General features: G+C 37.4%; 1 protein-coding gene across 1 annotated transcript in view; it reads right to left on the reverse strand.

The window, feature by feature from the left end:
• The window catches only part of LOC149812417 (Transducin/WD40 repeat-like superfamily protein), a 106566-nt gene that overhangs the window by 67417 nt on the left and 12661 nt on the right, over positions 1 to 26488 (reverse strand). Inside the window, exons 3-7 of the mRNA XM_089993698.1 lie at positions 15925 to 16090; positions 15727 to 15827; positions 15537 to 15609; positions 15271 to 15406; positions 7577 to 7737 (exon numbers count right to left, since the gene is read on the reverse strand). Of these exons, the coding sequence (XP_089849824.1) occupies positions 7577 to 7737; positions 15271 to 15406; positions 15537 to 15609; positions 15727 to 15827; positions 15925 to 16090 (637 nt within the window). The remainder of the gene's footprint in view (positions 1 to 7576; positions 7738 to 15270; positions 15407 to 15536; positions 15610 to 15726; positions 15828 to 15924; positions 16091 to 26488) is intronic.

Here is a 26488-nt window from a genome sequence, read left to right on the forward strand (position 1 = left end):
CCAAAGGTATGTCTAACAAGATCTGAATCTGATCGTTCACGTCTCCCAAGTCAGAAAAAAAATTGATTCTCAATATTTTTCCTCCTCGATCTTGTTCAGATCTGATTAAAATCAGATCTGATCACGTTTTTCTATCAACACCAATTATGTCTCGTCATCTTATTCCCAACATATTCCTTGGTATTTCGGTCTTGATCAGATCTGATTAAAATCAGGTCTGATCACGTTTTTCTGTCAAAACTGATTCTGTCTCGTCATCTTTTTCCCAACCTATTTCTTGGTATCAACATCTTGATCAGACCTGATCAGAATCAGATTTGATCACGCTCCTCTGCTATTAATATTTTTTGTGTTGTCTTCTTAGCTCTTAATCTTGTTCTTACCTACCTTGTTGATCAGTTTTTTTTATCAGAATCTGATCTGATGAAGTAATCGGTTGTCTATTAATCTCGTTTTATCCTTCTTGGTCAGATCTAATCAAATTCAGATCTGGCTTCTTTTCCCATTTGACATCTTCATTCCTTTCATTTGACGGCTTTAAATCAATATCGGATTTGAGTTTTACTCATATGTTCCTTTAAATTTTCGCATTCAAAGCTTAACTGTTGTTTATCGCCTATTGTTCTTCACATAGCCTGATATAGTTTCCAGTTACTTTAGTCATATGCGTGACTGTCCTATCAGCAAAAAAAAGTAAGAGGCTGCAGGAATTTCCTTGAAGTTGAAAGTTGTTTCGATATGCTGATTTCTTTAACTATTATCGGGTTGTGTGTTGCACACATTCTTATTATTGTGAAACATGGATTCTTTTCCTACTCAGTCTGGTCTTTCTTCAAGCTTCCTCAGTCAACTCGTGTTTGAAAAATTAAACAATTCCAATTTCCTCACTTGGAAGAGGCAGATCATTCCTTTCATTAGGAGTCAGGATCTTTCTGGACACCTGGATGGATCTGTCCTAGTCCCTCTAGAGTTTCTATCACGAGAAGAAAATGACAGTAAAGGAGCATCTACCACAGTATATGTTAGAAATCTAGAATTTGTAGCTTGGATAAAAAGAGACCAGGCGCTAGTTGCTTATATTATCTCTACGTTGTCACAAGAGGTGCTTGTGGCAATTCCAGACAACTGTACTGCCATGCAACTTTGGGACAGACTAGTTCAGACATATTCACAGGTTTCTCGGGCAAGGATTGTATTTCTTAAAAGGGAGTTTCAGATGTTAAGGAAGGATTCCATGACTGTCATGGAGTACTTGAACAAAATGAAGATCATCACAGATCAACTAGTAGTTGTTGAGTGTGCAGTGACTGATAAAGATATGGTACAACAAACTCTGAGAGGATTAGGGCCTGACTATCATATGATTGTTACTTCCTTACTATGTTTACCTGAGTTGCCCAGATTTGAAGACCTGCGTGCAAAATTACTTCAATATGAGATGACCTTAAAAGGATTTTCTGAAGAATCATCTATGCATAAGGGGCACAAGATGTTCTTGCCACAGGGGTAGCTTATGGACGAGGACGAGGACGAGGACGAGGACGAGGAAGTTGTGATGTTAAGGGAAGGGGAGGACAAGGAGGTCGTGGACTATTACCTACACCCAACATATATCCCAACTCACAGCAACAAAGGCCAATTCCTACTTGTTTTTGTTTTCTGTGTAATAAAAAGGGGCACATCAAAGCTAATTGTTGGTTCAATCCCCAAAATAAGGGCAAATCAACACAGACTGAATCGAAGAGAGAAACAGATAGCACAAAGGCCAGCGGAGAAGTAAAGGAGTTATTATTGTCAGCTTTGGCAGGATTAAATCTGAAGCAGAATGAGCAAAGTACTCTGTACGTAGACTCTGAGGCAGCGACTCATGTTACTAGTGATGCTGGTAAGCTCCTAAACCTTGTTCCTTACATTGGTAGAAATAGTATAGTTACTGGGGGTGGATCCCACCATTCTATCTCTCATATTGAAAATTTTGTTATACCTATGTCAAAGTCCTCTCTCAGTCTTTCAAAGGTTCTTTATGCTCCTAACATCAAGAAAAACATTGTTTATGTTTCTAAACTTATTGATGATATCAATGTTTCAGTTGAATTTACTCTCTCTTTTGTTCTTGTCAAGGATCTTTGCACGAGGGAGACGTTCGCTAAAGGAAAATGACAAGGCAATATGTATGTTTTTCAAGAAGATTCTTCTGCTCATGTTCGTCCTGTTGACCCAAACTTGAAGCTCTCCTCATCGCCGTCCTCTGTGGTTCCTACATGTGTTTTTAGTGTCTCTGAATCCAATAAGCCAAATCTTTGGCATGGTCGTTTAGGTCATTGCAGTAGTAGTTTCATTGAGAAACTTGTCTCAAATAACCTTATTCACAAGTCTAGTTTAGGAATAAATGTCAATGACAACAAATGTTCTACTTGTCTCTTATGTAAGAGTCATGTTTTACTTTTTCATTCTATCAATAAAAGAGCTTCAAGACCTTTTGAGATTATATGTTCTGATGTTTGGGGACCTGCCCTAGTTGCTTCTATATCTGGAACTAGATATTATCTTATATTTGTTGACAGTTATTCTCGTTATACTTGGATTTTCTTCATGAAACACAAGTCTGAGACCTTCAAGTTGTTCCAAAATTTTCACTCTTTTGTCAAGAATCAATTTTTTGAAAACATTCTTTGTTTCCAATGTGACGGAGGAGGTGAATTATTTTCAATTGACTTTACTAACTTTTTTCAAAGTAATGGAATAAGGAGAAGGGTGTCTTGCCCTCACACACCTCAGCAGAATGGGATTGTTGAAAGGAAGCATCGCCATATTGTTGAAAGTGTGATGAGTATGATACATGATAGTAATCTTCTGATTACCTTATGAACAGAAGCCTTTCATTCCGCAGTTCATGTGATAAATCGATTGCCTATGACTATTTTAGAGAACAAGTTTCCTTACTTTTCTCTATTTGAAGTTCATCCCAACTATCATGATTTGTGCATGTTTGGTTGTTTATGTTATGTTCATATTGACAGTTCAATGAGACATCAGTTTCAGGACAAGGCCTTGAAGTGCAGGTTTATGGGCTATGCAGATGAGTATAAAGGATATAGGTGCTATGATCCCATGAGCAAGCGCATCAAAATATCAAGAAATGTTATCTTCGATGAATTGAACTTTGATCCTCGATAGATTAGTTCTTTTGAATCAAATTCCAGAGTTGAGGTCTATCATCCTTGGTTAAATTCTGAACTTTTCTCCGGCACTAACGATATTTGTCCTTCAGATTGTGATCAAAAGGATAAAGAATCTATGTTTGCTGATAAGTTGATTGCACAGGAGAGTACAGAGCAATCCTTGGCCCCAAAAAGGTATAAAGGTCTTGTTTACACACGACAAGGAAGAGAGGCGCCCACTATTGTTAATCAGGAAATGGATACATCTTCTACATCCACTTCTACCCTTAATGTTAGAAGATCCACTCGCTCCCGTCATCCAATAGAAAGATGGGTCAGTTATGAAAATTTTTCACTGGATTTTCAACTTTTTCTAACAGCCTTGAAAAAGGAAGATGAACCCACAACATTTTCTCAAGCATCAAATTCTAAAAGATGGATTGAAGCAATGAATGAAGAAATGAAGGCTCTACATGAATGTGGTACATGGGATGTTGTACCGAGACCACCTGACAGAAATGTAGTTGGGTCGAAATGGGTATACAAAATAAAGTACAAACCGGATGGGACTATAGAACGGTACAAGGCGAGGCTTGTAGCCAAAGGATTTACACAGGAGCAAGGACAGGATTATGATGAGACCTTTAGTTCAGTGGTGAAAATGGGGACAATCAAAGTCATACTCTCTTTAGCTATTGAACATCAATAGACAATTAGTCAACTTGATGTGAAAAATGCCTTTCTCCATGGAAATTTGAAGGAGGAAGTATACATGGAACAACCCACTAGCTATGCCGAAGGCAATCCTACAAAATACGTATGCAAATTAAAAAAGGCGATATACGGGTTGAAGCAGGCATCTCGTTCTTGGTTTGATAGTTTCTCTCTTGAAATACAAAAATATGGTTTTAAGCAATCTCTCATTGACCATTCCTTGTTTATATTCAAGAACCAAGACATAGTAACTCTGTTGTTGATATATGTAGATGATATTATCATCACAGGTAACTCCAAAGTGCATATTGAGGAGGTTAAACATCTCTTGAATCAGAGATTCAAAATGAAGGATCTTGGTAAACTACGATACTTCCTTGGAATTGAAGTTGACAGTACTTCTGAAGAAATGACACTCACTCAACAATAGTACACTATTGATGTCCTCAATAAGGCAGGTATGAAAGATTGCAAACCCTTGAGAACTCCTAGTGTTCTTCACCAGAAACTCAGTTATCAAGATGGAGATCTATATGAGAATCCTACAAAATATTGTAGCATAGTAGGCATGTTACAATACCTCACTTTCACTCGACCTGATAGTGTTTACTCAGTAAATCAGGTATCTCTCAGTTTATGCATGAGCCATGTGAAGGGCATATGGAAGCAGTTAAACGGATACTTCGGTACTTGAAGGGAACTGTTGGAGATGGTCTTTTGTATAAGAGAAAGACAAATGAGCAAAATGCACATGAAATTACTGTCTATACTGATGCAGATTGGGCGGGAGACCCAGATGAACGTAGATCGGTATCCGGCTATTGTGTGTTTGTTGGGATGAATTTGGTTTCCTAGAGTAGTAAGAAACAAAAAATTGTTGCTAGATCAAGTACAGAAGCCGAATATAGGTCAATGGCAGCCGCTATTGTTGAAGCTACATGGGTTAGGCACTTACTGACAAAAGTAGGAGAATCGATCTCTCGATTTCTTCTTTTATGTGACAATCAAAGTGCCATCAATATGTCATTTAATCCCATTTATCACAGTCGTGCCAAACATATTGAAATAAATCAACATTTTGTGAGACAAAAGGTAAAAGAGAAGGAGATTGAGCCTGAATTTGTACGAACTACAGATCAAGTGGTTGATATATTCACAAAAGGATTGACAAAAGATAGATTTTGGATGTTAAAAGGCAAGTTGTTCATGGTTCAGAACCATGCACAACTTGAGAGAGGGTGAAAAGACGTGTGTTTTGTTTATCATGGATCACGGGTCAAGGGATCCAGACCCGTAATCATGCCCTTTCATTAATGGCATATATGTAATTATCTCTTATTATAAAAGGGTATTTTAGTACCCTAAAGTTTGTAATTATGAAACTTTGGGAGAGGGTGATTGAGTCAAGGTTGAGGAAGGTTGTCATGATATCGGAGAATCAATTTGGTTTTATGCCTGGAAGATCAACTATGGAAGCTATACATCTTCTTAGACAACTTATTGAAAGATATAGAGAGAGGAACAAAGATTTGCATATGGTTTTTATTGATTTAGAGAAGGCATACGATAGAGTACCTAGGGACGTTCTCTGGTGGACAATGATGAAGAAAGGTGTTTCTCTCAAGTACATTAGTATAATTAAAGATATGTACGAAGGAGTAGTAACCAATGTCCGCACTTGTGGAGGGGTGACAACCAATTTTCCGATAACGGTTGGGTTACATCAAGGATCTGCTTTAAGCCCTTTCCTATTTGCGATAGTGATGGATGAGCTTACGAGATCAATTCAAGAAAATGTACCGTGGTGTATGTTGTTTGCTGATGATATTGTTTTGATTGATGAGTCTAGAGCTGGGGTTAATGCTAAGTTAGAATTATGGAGACAGACATTGGAAGCTAGAGGTTTTAAGTTGAGTAAAAGTAAGACTGAATATATGGAATGTCGGTTTAGTAAGCAACGAAATAGTGATGGGAGTGTAGTGAAGCTTGGTGAGCAAGATATACCGGTGAATGATTATTTCAAATATTTGGGATCCATCATTCAAAAGTATGGAGAAATTGATGGAGATGTAAATCATAGGATAAAGGTTGGGTGGATGAAATGGAAAAGTGCTACTGGAGTGCTGTGCGATCGTAGAATGCCATTGCGGTTGAAGGGAAAGTTTTATAGGACGACTATTAGACCCGCTTTACTATATGGTACGGAATGTTGGGCTGCCAAGAGACATCATATTCAAAAAATGAGTGTAGCTGAGATGCGGATGCTTAGATGGATGTGTGGAAATACAATAAAAGATAAGATTCGGAACGAAGAGATACGTAAGAAGGTAGGTGTTGCACCCATTGAAAATAAGATGCGAGAGAATCGTTTACGGTGGTTTGGACATATTCGGCGAAGGCCTAATGATGCTCCAGTTAGAAGGTTGGAGAAATGGGAAAATATATTAGTTAAAAGAGGTCGGGGTAGGCCTAGGAAGACTTGGATGGAGATGATAGGAAAGGATATGAATGCTTTGAACCTCACCGAGGACATGGCGTTGGATAGAAATGATTGGAGGAAAAGGATTCATGTGGAAGACCCAAAATGAATTTCTTTTTTGGTTCATATCGCTGACCCCAATTGTTTTGGGATGAAGGCGTAGTTGTTGTTGTTGTTGTTGTTTGTTGTTGTAAAGTTTGTATTAGTAATGTCATATAAATGAATAAGATTAGCAGCCGACTCCTACAAGGTGGAATCGGGTTTTCTCTGCAGCTCCTTCTCTCTCTTTGTTCCTCACCCTTCACGCATGGTAGAACTCTGGTTTACAAAATCTAGCAAGGCTATCCACTTCAAGATAGTGTACAATTATTGGGAGAAATTTAACACTTTGAAAAGGTAAAACCATTGTGACTGAGGTCTCTCCTCTTAGAGTTGGAGTTAGAAATAAAAAGTTTTATTTCCTTATATTGTGATAATAAAGCAGTCATTCAACCCATTATGAAAGAGCCAAACATATAGATATCAATTGTTACTTTATAAGGAGAAAGTTGAAGCTCAACAGCTACAAATCACCCATGTTTGCACAAACTTGCAATTAGCCGATATTCTCAATAGGGTCATGAATGGCGCAAGGCTTCAAGAAATTGTTGGCAAGTTAGGAAAGATTGACATCTTCTCCCAACTTGAGGGGGAGCGTTGAAGAGGTGAAATTAACGTCCCTAGTCAAGAGCATTTTTGTCTTTTTCCATTCACTGGACATTCGTCATTTTCTCTATTTTCCTAGGGCTATTTTAGTCCTAGGAAAATTGTTCTCCCTTGTAAATACATATGTTATGCGAATGACAAAAAGCATATGGAGAAACCCCTATTACTCTCAACCCTCTTTCCCTCTCTTCTTATCACCTTCTTCTATCTTTATTTTCATCATTTTTCTTCATTTTTCTGCAAATACCATACTAGTTAGATTACAATGTAGCTCTGTTGTAATTAAGTTCTACAAAGCAATTTCCTCAACAGGATGACATAAAATACTAGAGATGAAGGAAACATGCAACAGCAGCAACAACCAGAAATCCTAATAAAAGCGTGAAGATTCCAAATAAATGTCATAGAATTCTGTTCATCCTTGCCACATAGTCATGCTAAGGTTTCATATAAACGACCAACACATGACCATAGATTGGGCAAGATCTATCCAAATTCCAAAGCATAGTAAACTAACCAGCACGCTCAAAAAAATTTGCTTGCATGGGCTGTCTATTAGGATTAATTATAACACGTGTTTTCCACACTTGAAGAGTTCCGTCCTTGGAAAGAGTGATAAGAAGGCGCAACATAGGGTGCCATGCTGCAGATATTATAGGATGTGACCCTACCTGTGTTCTGCATTTGCAAAGAATTAAATAGTCACAAAAAACTGAAAATCACGAGTAAATCAAGAAATAAAAGATAGGAAAAAGAAAAAGAAACATAGAAGCATGTTAAAGGCAACTCATAATACCCTCAACAAGATAAACACAACAAAAATGATTCAGTGGCAAATTTCTATCCAGTGCTGGAAGAAATGGTGATTAAAGCCTATATTAAAAAAACTGCAGGTTCATTTTACAGCCTACTAATCTGGTATGTGTCATTGTGTGTTTGTATGAGTCCTCATGTGTATATGTTCCCTTATATACGTGAATACTGGCATATGTTCTTCACACACGTGTCCCATGTCTTCACTTCAGCATATTAACCCGACAGACTTTACAGCCAGTCAATAATATAGGTGTGTTTGATGCCGAGATAAATTTCTCTCCGAGGAGAAATGTATCTGAGATAAAAAAAAGTAATTGGGGGCACCCAGTGACTTTTTATCTCCCATTTTTTAGGGATAATCACCCCTCAAAACGGCAGAAAAGGTGGAGGAAGTTATCATGTGTTTGATGGGGATGAGTGGGGTCCACCAAAAACCAAAAGTTTCTCCCTAATAGAGAACGTTTAAGTGGCATCAAACACCCCCTATAGGTATTCATGTTTTCCCCGTGAGGCCTCAGAAGAATATAAGAACATTGTTTTCTGGGAAATATATTGATAAGCATATCCTAAATAATAACAATATCCTAATTATCAAATTTTAAGAAAATTAAAAAGCCCTAATTCCTGAACACATTCATTATTTTTGCCATATTGTGCTCCTCCTCTTCACAAGTTTTCGACAATGATCACCATCATTTTTTGCAACCACTCTGCCAACCCCCCCCCCCCCTAAAAGGCCTAGTCAGTGCCTAGGCGAGACTAGTCGGGACTCAAAAAAAGAAAATAATAAAAATTAATTAAATAATTACAATGAATTCTTTAAAATAATATAAAATACATCTTTAACATAGTTTATGAAGCTAAACAACTAAAAGTTGGAAAAAAAATCATGAATGAATCTAAACAATTAAAACATAATTACATTTTTAACATTCAATTTCATCAAAACAAATCTCTGATTAGTTGTGTCACCTAGAGACACATAAAAGAAAAAAATTATTTAAAATAAGGAAAAATACTGAAAAACTTAAATATTTCAAAATACTAAAACACCAACCTTGATGCCCCTCCCCTAACCTAGGTACTTGCCTAGACACCAAGGCACTCCTAGGCAGTAAACTTGCACCAAGGTGGCCTAGGCGGGATTTTAACTACATAGATTTGTCGTAACTTTAAAACTAGATTTCTTTTATGGTATTAAACATTGTTTTCCTGTCTAAATGTTAGCACAAAGCGAACCAATGTCAGTCCATTTATTTAACAAAGTAACTCAGTCAACATCCACCATCAAGGAACCCCCAACCTGGTACAGGTTATTCACAATCTTATACCATATTAACATGATTTTCATTAGCAATGTATACCTAAAGATCAGGTGAATTCCTATTGAAACCCAAAAAGAAAAAGTGCATAAACTGTGATATGGGAAATAACAAAAGGACAGATTAATAAGAACGACAACAGGAATGACTACAGCTACAAAATAGTTAACACACAAGGGAAAACTTGAAAACATTGAGGATCACATTTCCCAGGTCACAGCAATAGTACTACATAAAAAATGAGTTGACTTGTGTCCATAATGCTAGCAAACCTTTTTAGAGGTTGAACAGGTTGGCACCTTTAAAAGAGTTCCCATGGCTTGGAATTTATTTCATGTTCTTCAAGTTACGCATGACCAAAGACTTAATTTGAATTTTATCTCTCTCAAATGTTTGATTATGAGTGCAATGTTGTACTTTCTCTCTTTAGTTGGGTGCAGGATCATCAGTTAGGAAAGCAGATTGAAGGAGATCATAGAGTTGGAATCATATTGTATGGACATTTTCTGGTTGCTATCACAAAAATCTTCTACATATCTTTGAAATTGATTTTAAATTGTCATTGTGGCACAGAAGGCTGATTTGCAATGCCATTGGTAAGATCAAAAGTTTTTAATTTGAAAGTTGCATTTTAGATTTAGTTAGTACTCGTCCATTTAATTCTACTTGATAGCGTTTCTACTTGTCCTTTTAGTATTATGCATACTAATTACTGGGATAAGACCTAGTAATTCTGAAGGGTATTTTCTTTATTATGTGATATTCCTAGAAGACTTCTTAGGACATATATGGGTGTATTTCTTAAAACGTAAATTAAATTTATTTTCTATTTTCAAGGGCTTTCATGCTTATGTCAAAAAACAGTTCAGAACCAACATCTGTTTATTGTACAATGATCAAGAGAATAATATATGTGAAATGAGTTTAAATCTTTAGCCCCAATAGAATTTGTGCAGCATAGTTTCAAACATAACCACTTATAGATTGCACAAAAGACAAAACTAACTTTTCTGTTCATGAATGTCAATTCTAGGGTTACCGGAAGCGCCATAGGGCATGGGGAAGCGCGCTTCCCCGAAGCGCATTTCGGAAGTGCGAAACGTGGCACTTCTGAAACGTCCTGGAAAGTGTCAAAAAAATTGGGCAGCGTGCTTCCCAATTTAGGGGAAGCTCGCTTCCCCTTCTTTTTTCATTTTTTTGTGTTTTCATTTTTTTTTCTCTTTTTTCGCTTCCCCTCACTTCCCCCTCGCTTTCTAGGTCTCTTCCGAGACGATCCCTGGTTTGCTTCTAAGTCATCCCGCACTTCCCACTTCCTAAAATTTTGGAAGTGCCTCGCTTCTCCGAATCACTTCCCACTCCCGCTTCCCCGAGTGGCAACTCTGGGCAGTTCTAGCATATGAAAGTCGATGTATATACTTTATTCAACATAAACTGTGTTTTTTTAGAATCCATTCTAACAAGAAAGGCAATGAGTTCCATTTGGTATTATAACAACAACAACAACTACACCTTCATCCCAAAACAATTGAGGTCGGCGATATGAACCAAAAAAGAAAATCATTCCGGGTCTTCCACATGAATCCTTCTCCTCCAATCATTTCTATCCAATGCCATGTCCTCGATGAGGTTCAAAGCATTCATATCCTTTCCTATCACCTCCATCCATGTCTTCCTAGGCCTACCTCGACCACTTTTAACTAATATATTTTCCCATTTCTCCATCCTTCTAACTGAAGCATCATTAGGCCTTCTCCGAATATGTCCAAACCACCGTAAACGATTCTCTCTCATCTTATTTTCAATGGGTGCAACGCCTACCTTCTTACGTATCTCCTCGTTCCGAATCTTATCTTTTATTGTATTTCCACACATCCCTCTCAGTATACGCATCTCAGCTACACTCATTTTTTGAATATGATGTCTCTTGGCAGCCCAACATTTCGTACCATATAGTAAAGCGGGCATAATAGTCATCCTATAAAACTTTTCCTTCAACTGCAATGGCATTCTACGATCGCACAATACTCCAGTTGCACTCTTCCATTTCATCCACTCAACCTTTATCCTATGATTTACATCTTCATCAATTTCTCCAAACTTTTGAATGATAGATCCCAAATATTTGAAACAATCATCCACCGGTATTTCTTGCTCACCAAGCTTTACTACACTCCCATCACTACTTCGTTGCTTACTAAACTGACATTCCATATATTCTGTCTTACTCTTACTCAACTTAAAATCTCTTGCTTCCAATGTTTGTCTCCATAATTCTAACTTAGCATTAACCCCAGCTCTAGAATCATCAATCAAAACAATACCATCAGCAAACAACATACACCATGACACATTTTCTTGAATTGATCTCGTAAGCTCATCCATCACTATAGCAAATAGGAAAGGGCTTAAAGCAGATCCTTAATATAACCCAACTGTTATAGGAAAATTGGTTGTCACCCCTCCACAAGTGCGGACATTGGTTACTACTCCTTCATACATATATTTAATTATACTAATGTACTTGAGAGAAACACCTTTCTTCATCATTGTCCACCAGAGAACGTCCCTAGGTACTCTATCGTATGCCTTCTCCAAATCAATAAAAACCATATGTAAATCTTTGTTCCTCTATCTATATCTCTCAATAAGTTGTCTAAGAAGATATATAGCTTCCATAGCTGATCTTTCAGGCATAAAACCAAATTGATTCTCCGATATCATGACAACCTTCCTCAACCTAGACTCCATCACCTTCTCCCAAAGTTTCATAGTATGACTCATGAGTTTTATACTACGATAGTTTGTGCAATCTTGTATATCACCCTTATTCTTATATAGAAGCACCAAAGTACTCTTCCTCCACTCATCAGGTATCTTATTTGTCCGCCAAATCTTGTTAAAAAGATTTGTCAACCATTCTAAACCTTTCGCTCCCAAGCATTTTCAAACCTCGATAGGTATACCATCTGGGCCAACTGCCCTTCTTGATTTCATTTTCTTCAAAGCCTCTGCAATTTCTTTCTTTTGAATCTTGCGCATGAAGTCATGATTCATCTCATGAAAAGGAATGGACAAGTCTCCAAGATCCTGAGCATGACTTTCATTAAATAGCTTATCAAAATAATCTTTCCATCTCTCCTTAATCTCCTCATCTTTGACTAAAACCCTTTGTATTTCATCTTTCATACATCTAACCATACCCAGATCCCTCGATTTCATATCTCTCATCTTTGCAAGCCTATAAATATTCTTCTCACCCTCTTTGGTATCCAACTTGTCCTAAACCTCCTTATATACCTTATCCCTCGCATTCCGAACTACTTTTTTAGTTTCCTTCTTTGCTATCATATACTTCTCCAAATTCTCATTATCACGACTCTTAGATTTCTATAACACTCTCTTTTAACCTTAATAGCTAATTTGACATCCTCGTTCCACCATGATGTATCCTTACCTAGCGATGCACCGCCTTTAGACTCACCCAATACCTCCTTAGCCACCTTTCTTATGTCACCCGCTATCTTATTCCACATTGATTTTGAATCCTCCTCGAGACACCAATCAGCTTCCTTAACTACCTGCTCTACAAACATTCCTTGTTTAGCTCCTTTCAGTGCCCACCACTTAATTTTAGGATTTATCATATGTCTATCCCTTTTGCGGCATTGTCTAATTCTAAGATCTAAAATTAAGACTCTATGTTGTATAGCTACACTTTCTCCCGATATAACCTTACAATCGATGCAACAACCCCTATCTCTCTTTCTAAGTAGGAAAAAATCTATCTAACTCGTATTAACCCCACTTTTAAATGTTACTAGGTGAGACTCCCTCTTCCTAAACCAAGTTTTGGTAAAGCTCATATCATAGGACAAACCAAAATCTAAAATCCTTTCTTCATTTTCGTTTCTTTCTCCTATACCATAGCCTCCATGGATACTCTCAAATCCATCCCTACTAATGCCTACATGCTCGTTAAGATCACCGCCGATGAAAAGCCTTTCTCCATAAGATATCTCTTGTACTACTCCATCTAAATCTTGCCAAAATTGATGCTTAATGGAATCATCTAAACCTACTTGAGGTGTATAAACACTAATAATATTAATAATATCCGTACCTAATACTAATTTAATAAGTAAAATCCTACCACCCTTCCTACGAACCTCAACTACATTATCTATAAACTCACGACTCATAACAATCCCTACTCCATTCCTATTCCTATTCCTATTTATTCCTGTATACCAAATCTTATATCTCCAAGGTTCTATCACTTTTGCTTTCTCACCTACCCATTTGGTCTCTTGTAGACATAAAATATCAATCTTTCTCCTACACATAACATCTACTGACTCTACCAACTTGTCAGTTAAAGACCCTATGTTCCAAGTGGCTAACTTAATTTTATGGTCTTGGACTAACTTCTTTACCCCCACCTGTCCAACAAAGTGAGGGAACCCTTGCCTATTTGACACCACACCCGGGCGCCGGTGTGACGCGTCGCTTCCGGGCGACGACCTAGCAACCCTTGCCCATTTATCACTGCCTTCAGGCCTATAGAGTACAGCGCGTCGCTCAGTAGGGAACGCCCTAATGAAATTCTCATATTGGTTCATATTCATAGGGTATGACTAAGTTTTTATGCTGGCTGTCACAGGCCTACCGCAACCCTCTTCCATTTGGTATTGATAAAAATATATATACATAAACTTTTTATCTTCCCTAATGGGTTAGTACATGTGAAATAACGTGTATCAACTCTAAAATTGTATTTTTTTATGTTTGATCGGATGTGTGGTGCTTCTTTCTTCTTTCTTCTTTCTTCTTTCTTCTTTCTTCTTCCTTCTTTACCCTCGCCTTTGTTTATCTTTCACTTCCTGTCTGTTTCTTCCTTTTATTCTATTACTTTTCTATCCAATTCACTTTTACTTGGTTGAGTTCATTATTTTTGCTCCTTCATTATTTCCTTTTCCCCTATTTATTTTCTTTATTTCACATGTACAGTTTCCTCATCCTCTTATTTCCCATGTCATCAAACAAGGTAGATTCCCCCCCTCTTCATTTATTCTAGGCATGTATTCAAAAAATGAGTGTAGTTGAGATGCGTATGCTTAGATGGATGTGTGGAAATACAATAAAAGATAAGATTTGAAACAAGGAGATACGTAAGAAGGTAGGCGTTGCATCCATTGAAAATAAGATGAGAGAATCGTTTACGGTGGTTTGGACATATTCGGCGAAGGCCTAATGATGCTCCAGTTAGAAGGATGGAGAAATGGGAAAATATATTAGTTAAAAGAGGTCGGGATAGGCCTAAGAAGACTTGGATGGAGATGATAGGAAAGGATATGAATGCTTTGGACCTCACCGAGGACATGGCATTGGATAGAAATGATTGGAGGAGAAGGATTCATGTGGAAGACCCATAATGATTTTCTTTTTTGGTTCATATCGCCGACCCCAATTGTTTTGGGATGAAGGCGTAGTTGTAGTTGTTGTTGTTGTTGTTGTTGTTGTTGTTGTATGCTTTAGCCTTCTACTCTCCTCCTATTCCCCTTTCTTCATTTCCTTATGTTTTTATCCCATGGCTGCTAGGAATAAGGTCTACCTTTCCAATTTATAAAATTATGGGTATGGGGATACAGCTATACATACATAGATAGGTATATATATGGCTTTTTTTCTTGGAAAAGTATGCATGTATAATGTGTGTGCAAGTGCATATCAATCATACAAGTATGGATGAATTTGCACCTTAAAAATGGATGCAAATGATCTCACATAACAGGTAAAGGTTTGGGTTTGCATCAGGTCAGATCCAAAACCGGTCTGGCCCCTAGCGCTGAAGTACCAGTATCAGTAGCCATGTTGAGATGGGTACGGCAGCCTTTCAGAAGTACCCATGTTACATAAAAATTAATTTAACATTACAAATGATCACTAGAAATGAAGAATCATAATAAAAGTATCAACAACAACAACCACAAAAAAGACACAACTCAAACTAATATTATGTTCCTGCTTTCTAGTGGTAGAAGGAACAGGTATCGTGATTATTCAGATCACTCACATTCCTATCATGTTTGGTCTTTCTGTTGACACATCCCATGCCAAAAGTGCACCTCGACGATCACCAATAAATATCCACTCCAATGTTGGATGAAACGCAAATGCACCAGCTCCGATCAACTTAATGGTATTATCAACTAAAATCAGAGCCATAAAACAAAATTTGTTAAAAACCACTATGGGTTCGCTTACTAATAAAAAGAAAAGGACTGCAAATTAAGCAAATTTGAAAACAATTTTAAATTTTACACAAGATAGATATCTTACGTAGTAATGTGTAATGAACAGCATAAGTGTGTATATTGTATGCTCGTATCAAGCCCTCTGCATATGCTACATACTTTAGCAAAAATGAGAAAAGTTGTCAAAATCAATAATGCAAACACTCAATGGCAGAAAAGCACTGAGAAATCTTGAAGGAACTGAATAGAACAAACAAAAAACATGAGCACAATACCAGTAGGGGAAGACGTGGATGACAAGCAAGGTTAACAATAGGTTTCTTAAGATCTGTCTTTATCTTGGTTGGGGCCCTTCCACCTTCGACAGTGCCAACAACTTTACGCAGTTCACACAGAACGAGTTTCAGAAAACCAAGTTTTGGGAAAACACATGCTAGATTGCCTGCCTCATAGACAAGAGAGCAGATAATTACCTGTTACGCTCATCCTTCTATGAAACCCAAAAAAAACAATGGGTTGAAGAGGAGTCAATGCTATATGGACTTCAGTATCAGGAGCAATTTGTTCAGTCCTCTTCTCAGGGGAATGTAAGACAGCAGTCTGCTCATTGTCAAAATCGCAAGAACGGATGGTGCAATCCTATAAACCAGATATGGAACCATACTATAAGATAAAAAAAAGCAATACCTAATCATTTTTTGGCATAAAACCAAGAGCTAGAAAATATATACATATATACAAGAAAAAAAAGCATCATGAGTTACCATAGATATAGAGAAAAACACAAAAAAAAAGAGCAACAAAGTTTACGCGAAAATAATGAGAAAAGCAGAATTCCACAGAATTGTTGAATTAAATACTGCAAATCAGCAACGGTCGTATTATACAGTCCTCACAGGGAAATGCTGAGACTATCATCAAGGAATCAAGAAGCACCAGTGCATCCCTTAACAACTTATTATAAAAATATGAATGTAACTCAAAACTGTCGTTTTTGTTTATCAAATAAACCTTAGGAACCAAATCATGTAACAACCCGAACAAATTCAAAGAAATGATATGCAGAGTAAAAAGTAAGCAATGAAAATCCAATGTTTCACTGATGAAAGCATTATGATGATTTCATTTTGCTCCTATGTCCAAAGGTACAGGTACGGGATAAGCAGGTGGACTCTTCAATAAGCCTAGTGAGACGATCAGTCCTGACACTAATTCTCTTTTCTTCGCTCTTCTTTTATGATTAAAATAGAGCATTTCAAGTTTTTTTCTTTCTATAACAGGATTTATGTTTGTAGAAAATTGAAGGGTTGGGCTTTCCAATGGATTTCCAAAAGCAACTTTTCCATTTTCGTATTTTAATATGTTTATTATAAAATTTACAGAAAATAACTTCAAGTTCTCAATTTTTGTAATCTTCATCAATCGTATGTAGTTTTACAGCTAGGATCTGTAAAATATGTTCCAAACAGTCCTAAATTGGCTAGAGCTGTTGGAAGCTATAGACCGATTTTCACCATATTAGACTTGTCCGCTTCTTGCAAAAAGCCATGTTAATGTAAATTCATCTGTTTCTGGTATATCTACCACAAAGAAGTGTAAGTAGGCATTGGGTTTGGACCAGAATTACCGGAAACGCACATGCATAAGGGGAAGTGCGCTTCCCCGAGACGCGCTTCGGAAGCGCGAAACACTGAGAAGTGCACGTAAAAAAGAAGAAATGTGCCCCCCTTTAAAGGGAAACACGTCCCCCTTTAAAGAGAAATGCGTCCCCCTTTAAAGGGGTATGTGTTTCCCTTTAAAGGGGGACGTGTCCCCCTTGAAAGGGGGACACATTTATGAAATATCTTTTTTACCCTTTTTAAAAACGAAATTAACACGTGAAAAACAAGAAACTAAAAAAAAATCTGAATAAGGGCAAAACGGACATTTTAAAAAAATCGTGAAAACTTAATAAAGAAGGCTTAGGGTTTTGTTTTTCACCCGACTCCTCTCTCTCTCTCTCTCTCTCTCTCTCTCTCTCTCTCTCTCTCATTTTCGGCCACCGACAACTGGCGACCTCCGACGACCGACGACTTTGTTGACATCGGACGACCGAAGACCTACTCGAGCGACGTTGGCAATGTCTTTGTTCAGGTATGTTCTCCTCTCTCATCCACTGACGTCTGGCGACCTCTTCGCTCTCCTCTCTCACCGACTATTCTTGGTTGTTCAGACGATAAAAAAATATTAGACTGTGATACGTGGAATCAGCGAGCGCAGTTACCATAGATATGTTGGTACACCCCCTGTGATACGGGCGGAACACTGACTGTCTTTGCTGATTCGAGTATCAGTTTTCTGATTTGGGTTTTAGTTTTAGATGAACATAAAAAGATCTAATTTCTTTTAAGGACTTTTGCTGAGATTTTAATTCTGTTTAAATTAGATATGTTGGTTTAAATGTTGATCTGCTTATTTCTTGTACTAGGTTCACGAATGATCAAGATTGTTTCTGTTTGAAATAAATTGATTGTTGTTATAGATTTTTAATATGCATCCTTCTAAAATGGGTTCACAGCTTCACACTGATTGTAGTTAAATTGATTGATCAATGCTTGTGTTCCGATGTTTATTACGGACAGGTTTTTAAGAATCATATATATAACCTTATGGGTTTTATACACAAATTTTGCTATATGCATTGAGTCTTGGACTCTTGGCTGATTCATGTACTGATTCGTTAAATTTGATTTGATGGGCATTAAACCAAAATTTCTGATAAGAATAAATAGAACTATAGTCTGCAGTTCTTTTTAGATTGGATTTATCAGGCTTCTACCTATTTGTGATTTCCTGGTTTAAATTAAATTTGTGGTGTTTCAACTTTCAACTTTCAATTGTCATGTTTGTTTGAGATTTAGTTTAATTAAACTTGAATTTTAAGGCTTGATGCTTTCCTCTGTATTCATTACGGGTGTTAATGCTATTAGAAAAAGGAAATCAGATTGGTTTCACAATTCTGAAATTTAGATTGTGACTGTGAAGCTGTGTGATACATATTGTCTAGATTATTTACAGAAATGAGCATGATTAGTTTATGTGTGCTGACACTGAAGTTGTTTAGTAAACCCCACGGTATTTTATGGGAATTCGATTGCAAGGGACGTTCATGGTTCACTTTGGGTCTCTTTTTTTTCCTTTGTTTCTGCATTCCACTCTCCATCTTTTGTTATTAATAATAGTTTTTTTAAAGTGTTCTAAAATGATTCCTATATTTTTATGATGCAGGTATATTTGCATGTTCTTTGCTTCATTAATGGCCATCACAAGCTATGATCACGATAATTATGATGACAATGATGATTTTTTGTACAATTTGGAGCATGAATCGTCTAGTGGTGTTGGGAAGGACAATGCAAGAAAGGGCAAGACCAAGAGGTCTTCTGATTGTCCATATCAGTTTGAGGACAAAAATGAAATTTGTTTTGATGAGGAAGATGAAGAAGAATATGACTTGGATGACTACTATTCTGAAGATGACCAAGATGATGAACCACCTAGCATGCATAAAACAACAGTGCTATGGCGTCATGTATTGAAACAAAAGAAGAGTGGGCAAAGAAAGCAAGGTAGAACCCAGGTTTTTATGTGCAGGCACTGAAAAAATATTTATCATGAGTCATATACTCGAGTTTTTGCACATCTCATGGGATCTTCAAAGGGACAAAGTGTTGGGATTGCCTTTTGCCCTGTAGTTGCAAAAAATGCAGAATTGGCAAAAAAGATTAAGAGGCAAGTTCGCAAAGTGGAGGTTTCATCAAGTGCATTTGAGTTGAGGAGATCAAAAATTGATAATCCAAAGAAGCCTACTAGTATGACTACATCATCTAGTGGAACCCGAAAAACAATTGATATTCGTGATACCTTTAAAAAGGTAGAAAGAGATGATGTATATCACAAAATTATCAAATTTTTGTGTGCAAATGGCATACCTTTTAATGTGCTTCGATCACCATATTGGAAAAAAATGATATCTGTAGTTAATAAAGTGTCTGAATATAAACCCCCATCATATGAAAAAGCGCAAACAACGTTGCTTGACAGTGAGAAAGAGTGTGTTCACAGAGAGTTAAATTAATTTCGAGAAAAAGTTTGAGGAGTTTGGAGTTTTCATTGTCTCCGACGGTTGGACAAATATCAAGAACAAACACTTGATAAATATACTTGCCTCAAACTGTTTTGGCTCGATGTTCTTATATACAAGCGATTTTTCTAATGTGCAACAGTCAGCTGCAAACATTGCCGAGTTTTTTAAGACGGAATTTAGACTTGTGGGGCCTTCTAATGTAGTGCAAGTAATTACAGACAATGCAGCAAATTACAAGTTAGCAGGTGAAGAATTAAAATAAACGTATAATTAAAATAAACGTAATTACAGACCTCTTTGTCCCTGCAAATTACAAGTTAGCAGGGACAAAGAGGTCGGGGTAGGCCTAGGAAGACTTGGATGGAGATGATAGGAAAGGATATGAATGCTTTGAACCTCACCGAGGACATGGCGTTGGATAGAAATGATTGGAGGAAAAGGATTCATGTGGAAGACCCAAAATGAATTTCTTTTTTGGTTCATATCGCTGACCCCAATTGTTTTGGGATGAAGGCGTAGTTGTTGTTGTTGTTGTATAAGTATATTTTTTGTCACCTTGTGTTGTGCACACAATTTGATTTTTAAGGATTTGGCACATGAGTTTCATTGGTTGGGAAAAACATATTTGCAGAGTAAAGAAATTGTGAAGTATATTACAAATCATTCAAAGGCACTAGCAATCTTTAGAAACAATGAAAAATTAGAGTTAATAAAGATTGCAAAATCAAGGTTAGCTTCACATTATACTACTTTGAAGCGCTTGCTTGATGTGAGGGAGAGCATGAGACTCACAGTAATTTCAGATAGATGGAGCGAGTGGAAGCAGTCATGCACGGATGAAACTATGAAAAAAATAATTGTTCTTGACGAAGAATATTGGAATTTTGTACGTTTAGCATTATTGATTACAAAACTCATATATAAGATGATTAAATTTTGTGATCAGGAAGGCCCTATAATTGGTAAAGTGTATGAAGGCATGGATAATATGTTGGGAGAAATCAAAGACAATCTAAAAGGACAACCAGATTTGTATGAAAAGATTCATAAGATTGTCTCAAATAGATGGGATAGAATGAATGTGCATCTCCATAGTCTAGCCCACATGCTTACTCCAAAATATTACGAGTCAGAGTATCTTAAGATCCTAACAGCAGGAGGGGTCAAACGAGTTTCTCCTGATAAAAATTTTATTTTATCTATTTAATAAAGTTTATAGTTTAATGATTTAATTATTTTATTATTTCATTTGCATTTTCTTGTTATAGTTATTAAACATTTTTTTGCAGAAAAGGATAATAATACCTTAGACGGTGCAATGCTCGCGCTTGAAGTGATATCGGTTGAAAATGAAGAGCTATCTACACTTTATAGGTCACAACTTATGGCTTTTGTATCAAGAAGTGAAAGATTTAGCCGAAATGCAGCAAGAATAGATGCATTGAATCCTACAATGTCGGTGTTTAATTGGTGGCGTTTTTATAGTGGTGATACACCTGAGTTGAGAACATTAGCCATTAAAGTTTTATCTCAACCTATTAGCACATCTTTGAGCACTTAGAATTATATTCACAATGTTAAAAGAAATAGGCTCAATGAAGATCCTGTTGATACCTTAGTGTATATTCATTTCAATCTTTGATTGATTGACAGGTATGATTAAATTATGTTGTACTTTTGTTTTTGCATTTTTTTTCTTTTTTTCTATCATTGATTATTTATTATCATTCATATTTTATATTCTTGCTATAAAAATGTGCAACAATCGCTACAAAGAAGGACCTAGTCAAAAATGGGATATCAATCCAGAACTTCCTAACGTTGAGATTAGAGGACATGTGTTGGAGAGATTTGGATAATAGTGCACAACAATCAAGCATTGTTTTCAAATCCAAACCCAAAAATGCACAAACAAGAGCTCTATTACCTCCAATAATCATACGTACAAATGAAGTTAAAGAGGATACAAATCAATCCGACAGAGCTAATAGAATTGCAGATATACAAGAGCGACCATCAGTTCCTCAAGGTCGGATTGATTGTTTCTTTAGCAGGAGACCTAGGCAAGGTATATTGATATTGTGTTTTTTATATTTTAAATTATGGTTTTTTAGCATTTTAATTTTTTAACGTATTCATTATAAGAAATAAAGGAAGGAGCATAAGACATGGTCGTGGAGGACAAGAAACATGTAATGATGCAGAAAGTTCACGATCTATTGCTGACTTGAAGGGGAAGAGAAAGATGACATATTAATGAACTCTTGAATTATTAATTATTTTTTTGATGATGTAGTTGGAGTAGTCCAACTTAAAAACTTTTATATTACTTTTTTGTCATGGTCTTGTAATATTTTGTTGGTTTGATATGTACTTTTATTTTGAATCTTGCATGATGAAGTGAAGTAGTGGATTATGTTAATTTTAAGTTTAGAGTTTAGAACTTTGTAGCTTATAATTTACAGTTTAGAAATTTATAACTTAAAAATTTAATCATATCTCTATGTAATCTTTGAGTTTATTGATTTCTCATTTTCTATGTTGCAGAGATGACAAGATTTACAACACTCACAACATCAAATAACAAGCCATTTAATTCTTTCGTTGAAAAAGATACACTTTTTAATCAAATTTAATTGTTTTCTTAATGTAATATTTAGTGCTTGCATGCATTTGTTAAATGCTTGTAACAAGAATGCGAATTATGATCTTTTCTTGATGTATGATTTTTTAAATGCTTGACAGTTGCAATATGATGCATTTGTTAGATAATTACAACTTATATTATTTATTGTCTTAGATACATGTTTTATTTTGTTAATGATGACATAAATCTTATTTTTTGATAAAATAAAAATATATAATATTATAATTACATTTTCGCTTCCCTTTCGCTTCTCACTCGAATCCTATGTCGCTTCCTTCTTCGCTTCCTAGGTCGCTTCCGAGACGCTTCTTGGTTCGCTCATAAGTCGTCATGCGCTTTCCGCTTCCTAAAATTTTAGAAGTGCCTCGCTTCCCGCTTCCCGTATCACTTCCCGCTCACGCTTCCTCGGCAACTCTGGTTTGGACTTCTTTGAAATTGATGTATTAAGATAACATGCCCATATATTTGGGTAGCAATGGACCAAATATTAGGTAGGATACAGTTCCATCTAAGGAGAGTGTCTATATAAATAGTCTTTTTTTGTAATGAAAAGGAGATTGAATGTTAATGAAAGTTGCTCTTTAGGGTGTGGAGGCCACCTTCTCCCTGAATTGAGGGAACATATTTTCTATTTCTTTACTTTCATCGATCTTTGAGTATTGTGTTGCATGTGAGAGACACAACATCTAGTATAAGAGCTGTGATCTTGGCGATTTTGAGCATAGCTTGAATAGAAAATGGAGATACATGACCTTAATTCCTTAAGATGGACATGCGATTGTGTGAGATGGGGACAATGATGACTTAATCGAATGTGCAGATTGAGGAGGTTGAAGCCATCCTCAAAATGGTTGACCATCTCTACAACTTTGTGAAGTTAGACACAAAGTTGAGAGTTGTCAAAGGATGCATCAAGAGATCTTGATGAGGTACTCGCTGACATTGATGAGATGGAGCTATCAGTGACTGTAGTAGTTGGCATGCACTAGTGTGGAATTGGCAGCAGAGATGGTGGAGGTTTCATCATTTCCTGGCACGGTAGACACTAATTACACGTGGTTTGAGGAATTGCTCAGCAAGGAATTAGATGAAGTCCATAAAAAATGGGATGAATTCCAACATAGATCGGATGATCAGAATGCTTGCTTGGCCAAGGATCAAGTGTTGGTGACTGATGATCATGTGTCATTCTTTCCAGATCTATGGGTGATAAAAAGGTGGTACTTTCAAATAAGAGATGTATCGTAAATATCGTTTTTTTCAACATATATTCTTTCAAAATATCGTAAATAGCGTATCTCAGATAGGTGAAAACCAATAATAAGGTAAGCAGCAAAACAAAGAATTTATAGGAACAACTCGCAACACTTTGCCTGCGGTTTCTCTCACAAGAGTTGGAACTACACAATAAAAAATACATATTGGAGCGCCACTACTTCTTCTCTGATCTTCCCCACAGCGACTGCCAGAAAACGGGCCAGTTCCTCTGAGCTTCGTTCCATCCCAAAAGGGACCCTTCCCTCAAAGGGTCCCAACTAGAGGACACAATCCCATAACTCACCCCCAACAGAGCAGAACCAAAGAAGAAAAAGGAGACGGTGAAGGGCAACCACGTGGGCACATCCAACTTCTGCACAACCTTCAGATAATAGAAGAAAGGGAAGAAGGGGAGTCCCAGTACCAGAGGGATTCCAACAGAGAAACCCATTCTTCTCATCATTCGATTGGTTACGATCCCTACTCAGCAGAGGCGATGATCGGCGAGTGGTGGCCGGCGGCGAGTGGTGGCCGGCGGCGAGTAGTGGCGGTGGACGAGAGGGGACGGAGTGGAGAGAGAAGGGGCGAAGGCTTTCCCTCGCCCCGAAGCGCCAGTGTCTTTTTTAAAGACACAGGTTCTAGATTTTTCGAGAATACGGGCCCGGATCCGGGCCGAACTCGGGTCCGGGCCATCCGATGTTTAATGCGCGCCTCACTTTGAGGCACGCCTCGCCTCAAGGCGTACGCCTCAAGGCGCATGAGGCGTACGCCTTGAGGCTGTTGCGCTTTTTAAGTGCGCCTCAAGGCGAAAAGGGCCTCGCCTCGAGGCGAGGCGCGCTTTTTGCGCCTTGAGGCGCGTTTTTAACAACACTGCACATAACTAATGTATTCACCACCAAAAGCAGTACGCAGAGTTTTTAATCTTAGCTAAAAATTGATTTTCAACCATGGCACAAAAGCCCTTTAAAATTTCAAAAAGATTACTTCTATTTTTCATAAAGTATATCCAAGTAAACATTGTAAAATCATATATAAAAGTCGCAAAATAGGATGATCCTCCTTTTGACACAACAGGAAAAAGACCTCATACATCTGAATGTACCAAATTAAAAGAACTTTCTGATTCCCTATCACTAGACTTGAATGGTAGAGCATGATTTTTAGTCAATCTACAACTCACACAATCTTTATCCACAACTCACATAATCTTTAATATGATTTGACACAACTAGCTTGGATTTTTCAAAACTTCCCGAAGACACTAAACTCTGCAACCTAGAGCAGGAAATATGTGTCTGTCTCTGGTGCCAATCTCAATCTTCTTCCCTGACAATTGATCATGTACAACACAACCAAAAGAGAAGATAACATTACAGTTAAGTTTGGTAATCTAACCCATAGAAATAAGATTCATAACAAAAGATGGAACATAATAAACTTGACAAAGATTAAATTTACTACCAGGATAAGAGTCACAAGTAATTGAACCTACTTTTGAGACAGACATAGAAGAACCATCTGCAGTGCGAAAAATGTCACGATAGGGACGATAGTTAGCTAAGATAGACTCATGAGGTGTCATATGACATAACGCCCCAAAGTCTATTATCCAACCAAAGGAAGAACCTGAGATACCTGAAAACGCAGTACTAGAGGAGAAGACAGGAGTGGTAGAGGTAGAAGGGTCAACGGTTGACTGAGCAAGAAACTGCAATTGTTGGATCTGATGTTGAATCTCCTGTTGACATCTCCTGCTGAACATGCTCTAGTCTCTAAAGTTGCCTACTACCCACCACTTCACCGCCAACTGATGAAGAACCACCTGATTGTTACTCCTTGGGCATTACACCCTCACTCTCAACCGAAGTTTCATATGCACCACCTTTCATTTTCCTAAGAATGGACAGCAATTCATCATATGACCAAAACCTTTAAAATAGTAACACTAAACAAAACTAAGGTCACCTCTTCCACCAAATCCCATCTCCTCTCGTCCCCCAGTCCTACCACCACCTCTTCCACTCATACTCATTCTGCCACTCATATGCCTGGATATAGCCATGACATTATCCCTAGAAGAGAATAATCCAAGAGACTTTATCTGAGTTTCTTCCGCAATTAACTCAGCAATGCCTTGGGTCATAGATGATAAGTGAGAACGATGCAAGATGGCACTCCTTGTCCCATCAAATTATGGTCTAAGAGCCATGAGAAACTCGATGGCTTTGTCAATCTCCCTGCGTTGATCCAAAAGCCCCAAATAGGGATGGCAGTTGACCGATGAAAAACGGGGCCTTGACCCGTTTGGATCGGGGATGGAGGACATAAAATGGGGATGGAGGTTAAAATCAAAACCTGTGTGGGGATGGAGGCGGGGGTGGACTTACACTTTCCCCCGTCCTGCCCCCGATCCTCATTAGTAAAATAACTAAAATACCTTTAAGGATGGCAGTGGACCGGGGAAAACGGGGCCCCGCCTCGCCCCATTTGGACCGGGGATGGAGGACATGAAACGAAGATGGAGGCGGGGATGGAGGGCAGAATTTTGAGACTGGGCAGGGGTGGAGACCTTGTCCCCCGGCTTCTGCCCCGGTCCATTGCCATCCCTAGCCCCAAACAAGTTTGACATAAAGTGTAAGACACATTTTGTACACTTCTCACATTTCTTTTGTCTCTCATCAGTGCAAGAACATCACAGATCCTCTGCATGTCAAAGTAAAATTCTTCAATTGATTTGTTTCCTTAGAGCATACTTTTCAACTCTTGAGTAGTTGATAATGTTTTGTTCAGTTCTCTTGTCTACAGACTTGCCTGAGATATGTCCAAGATTCTTTGGCCTCATGAAATTTTGAAATGTTCATGGCAATTCTTGGTAAAAATCACTAAAAATACAGATTCTTTGATCTGTATTGAAATTTCAAGAATTCCAAAAAATCTTAGAAAAATCACTAAAAATCCAAAATAAGTCCAAATCTAATGGGGTTTGATTTGTAGAACATCTAAAATC

The sequence above is a fragment of the Nuphar pumila genome, chromosome 17 (genome assembly GCF_984573655.1).
Source record: "Nuphar pumila chromosome 17, dmNupPumi1.hap1.1, whole genome shotgun sequence".
NCBI classification, from domain to species: Eukaryota; Viridiplantae; Streptophyta; class Magnoliopsida; order Nymphaeales; family Nymphaeaceae; genus Nuphar; species Nuphar pumila.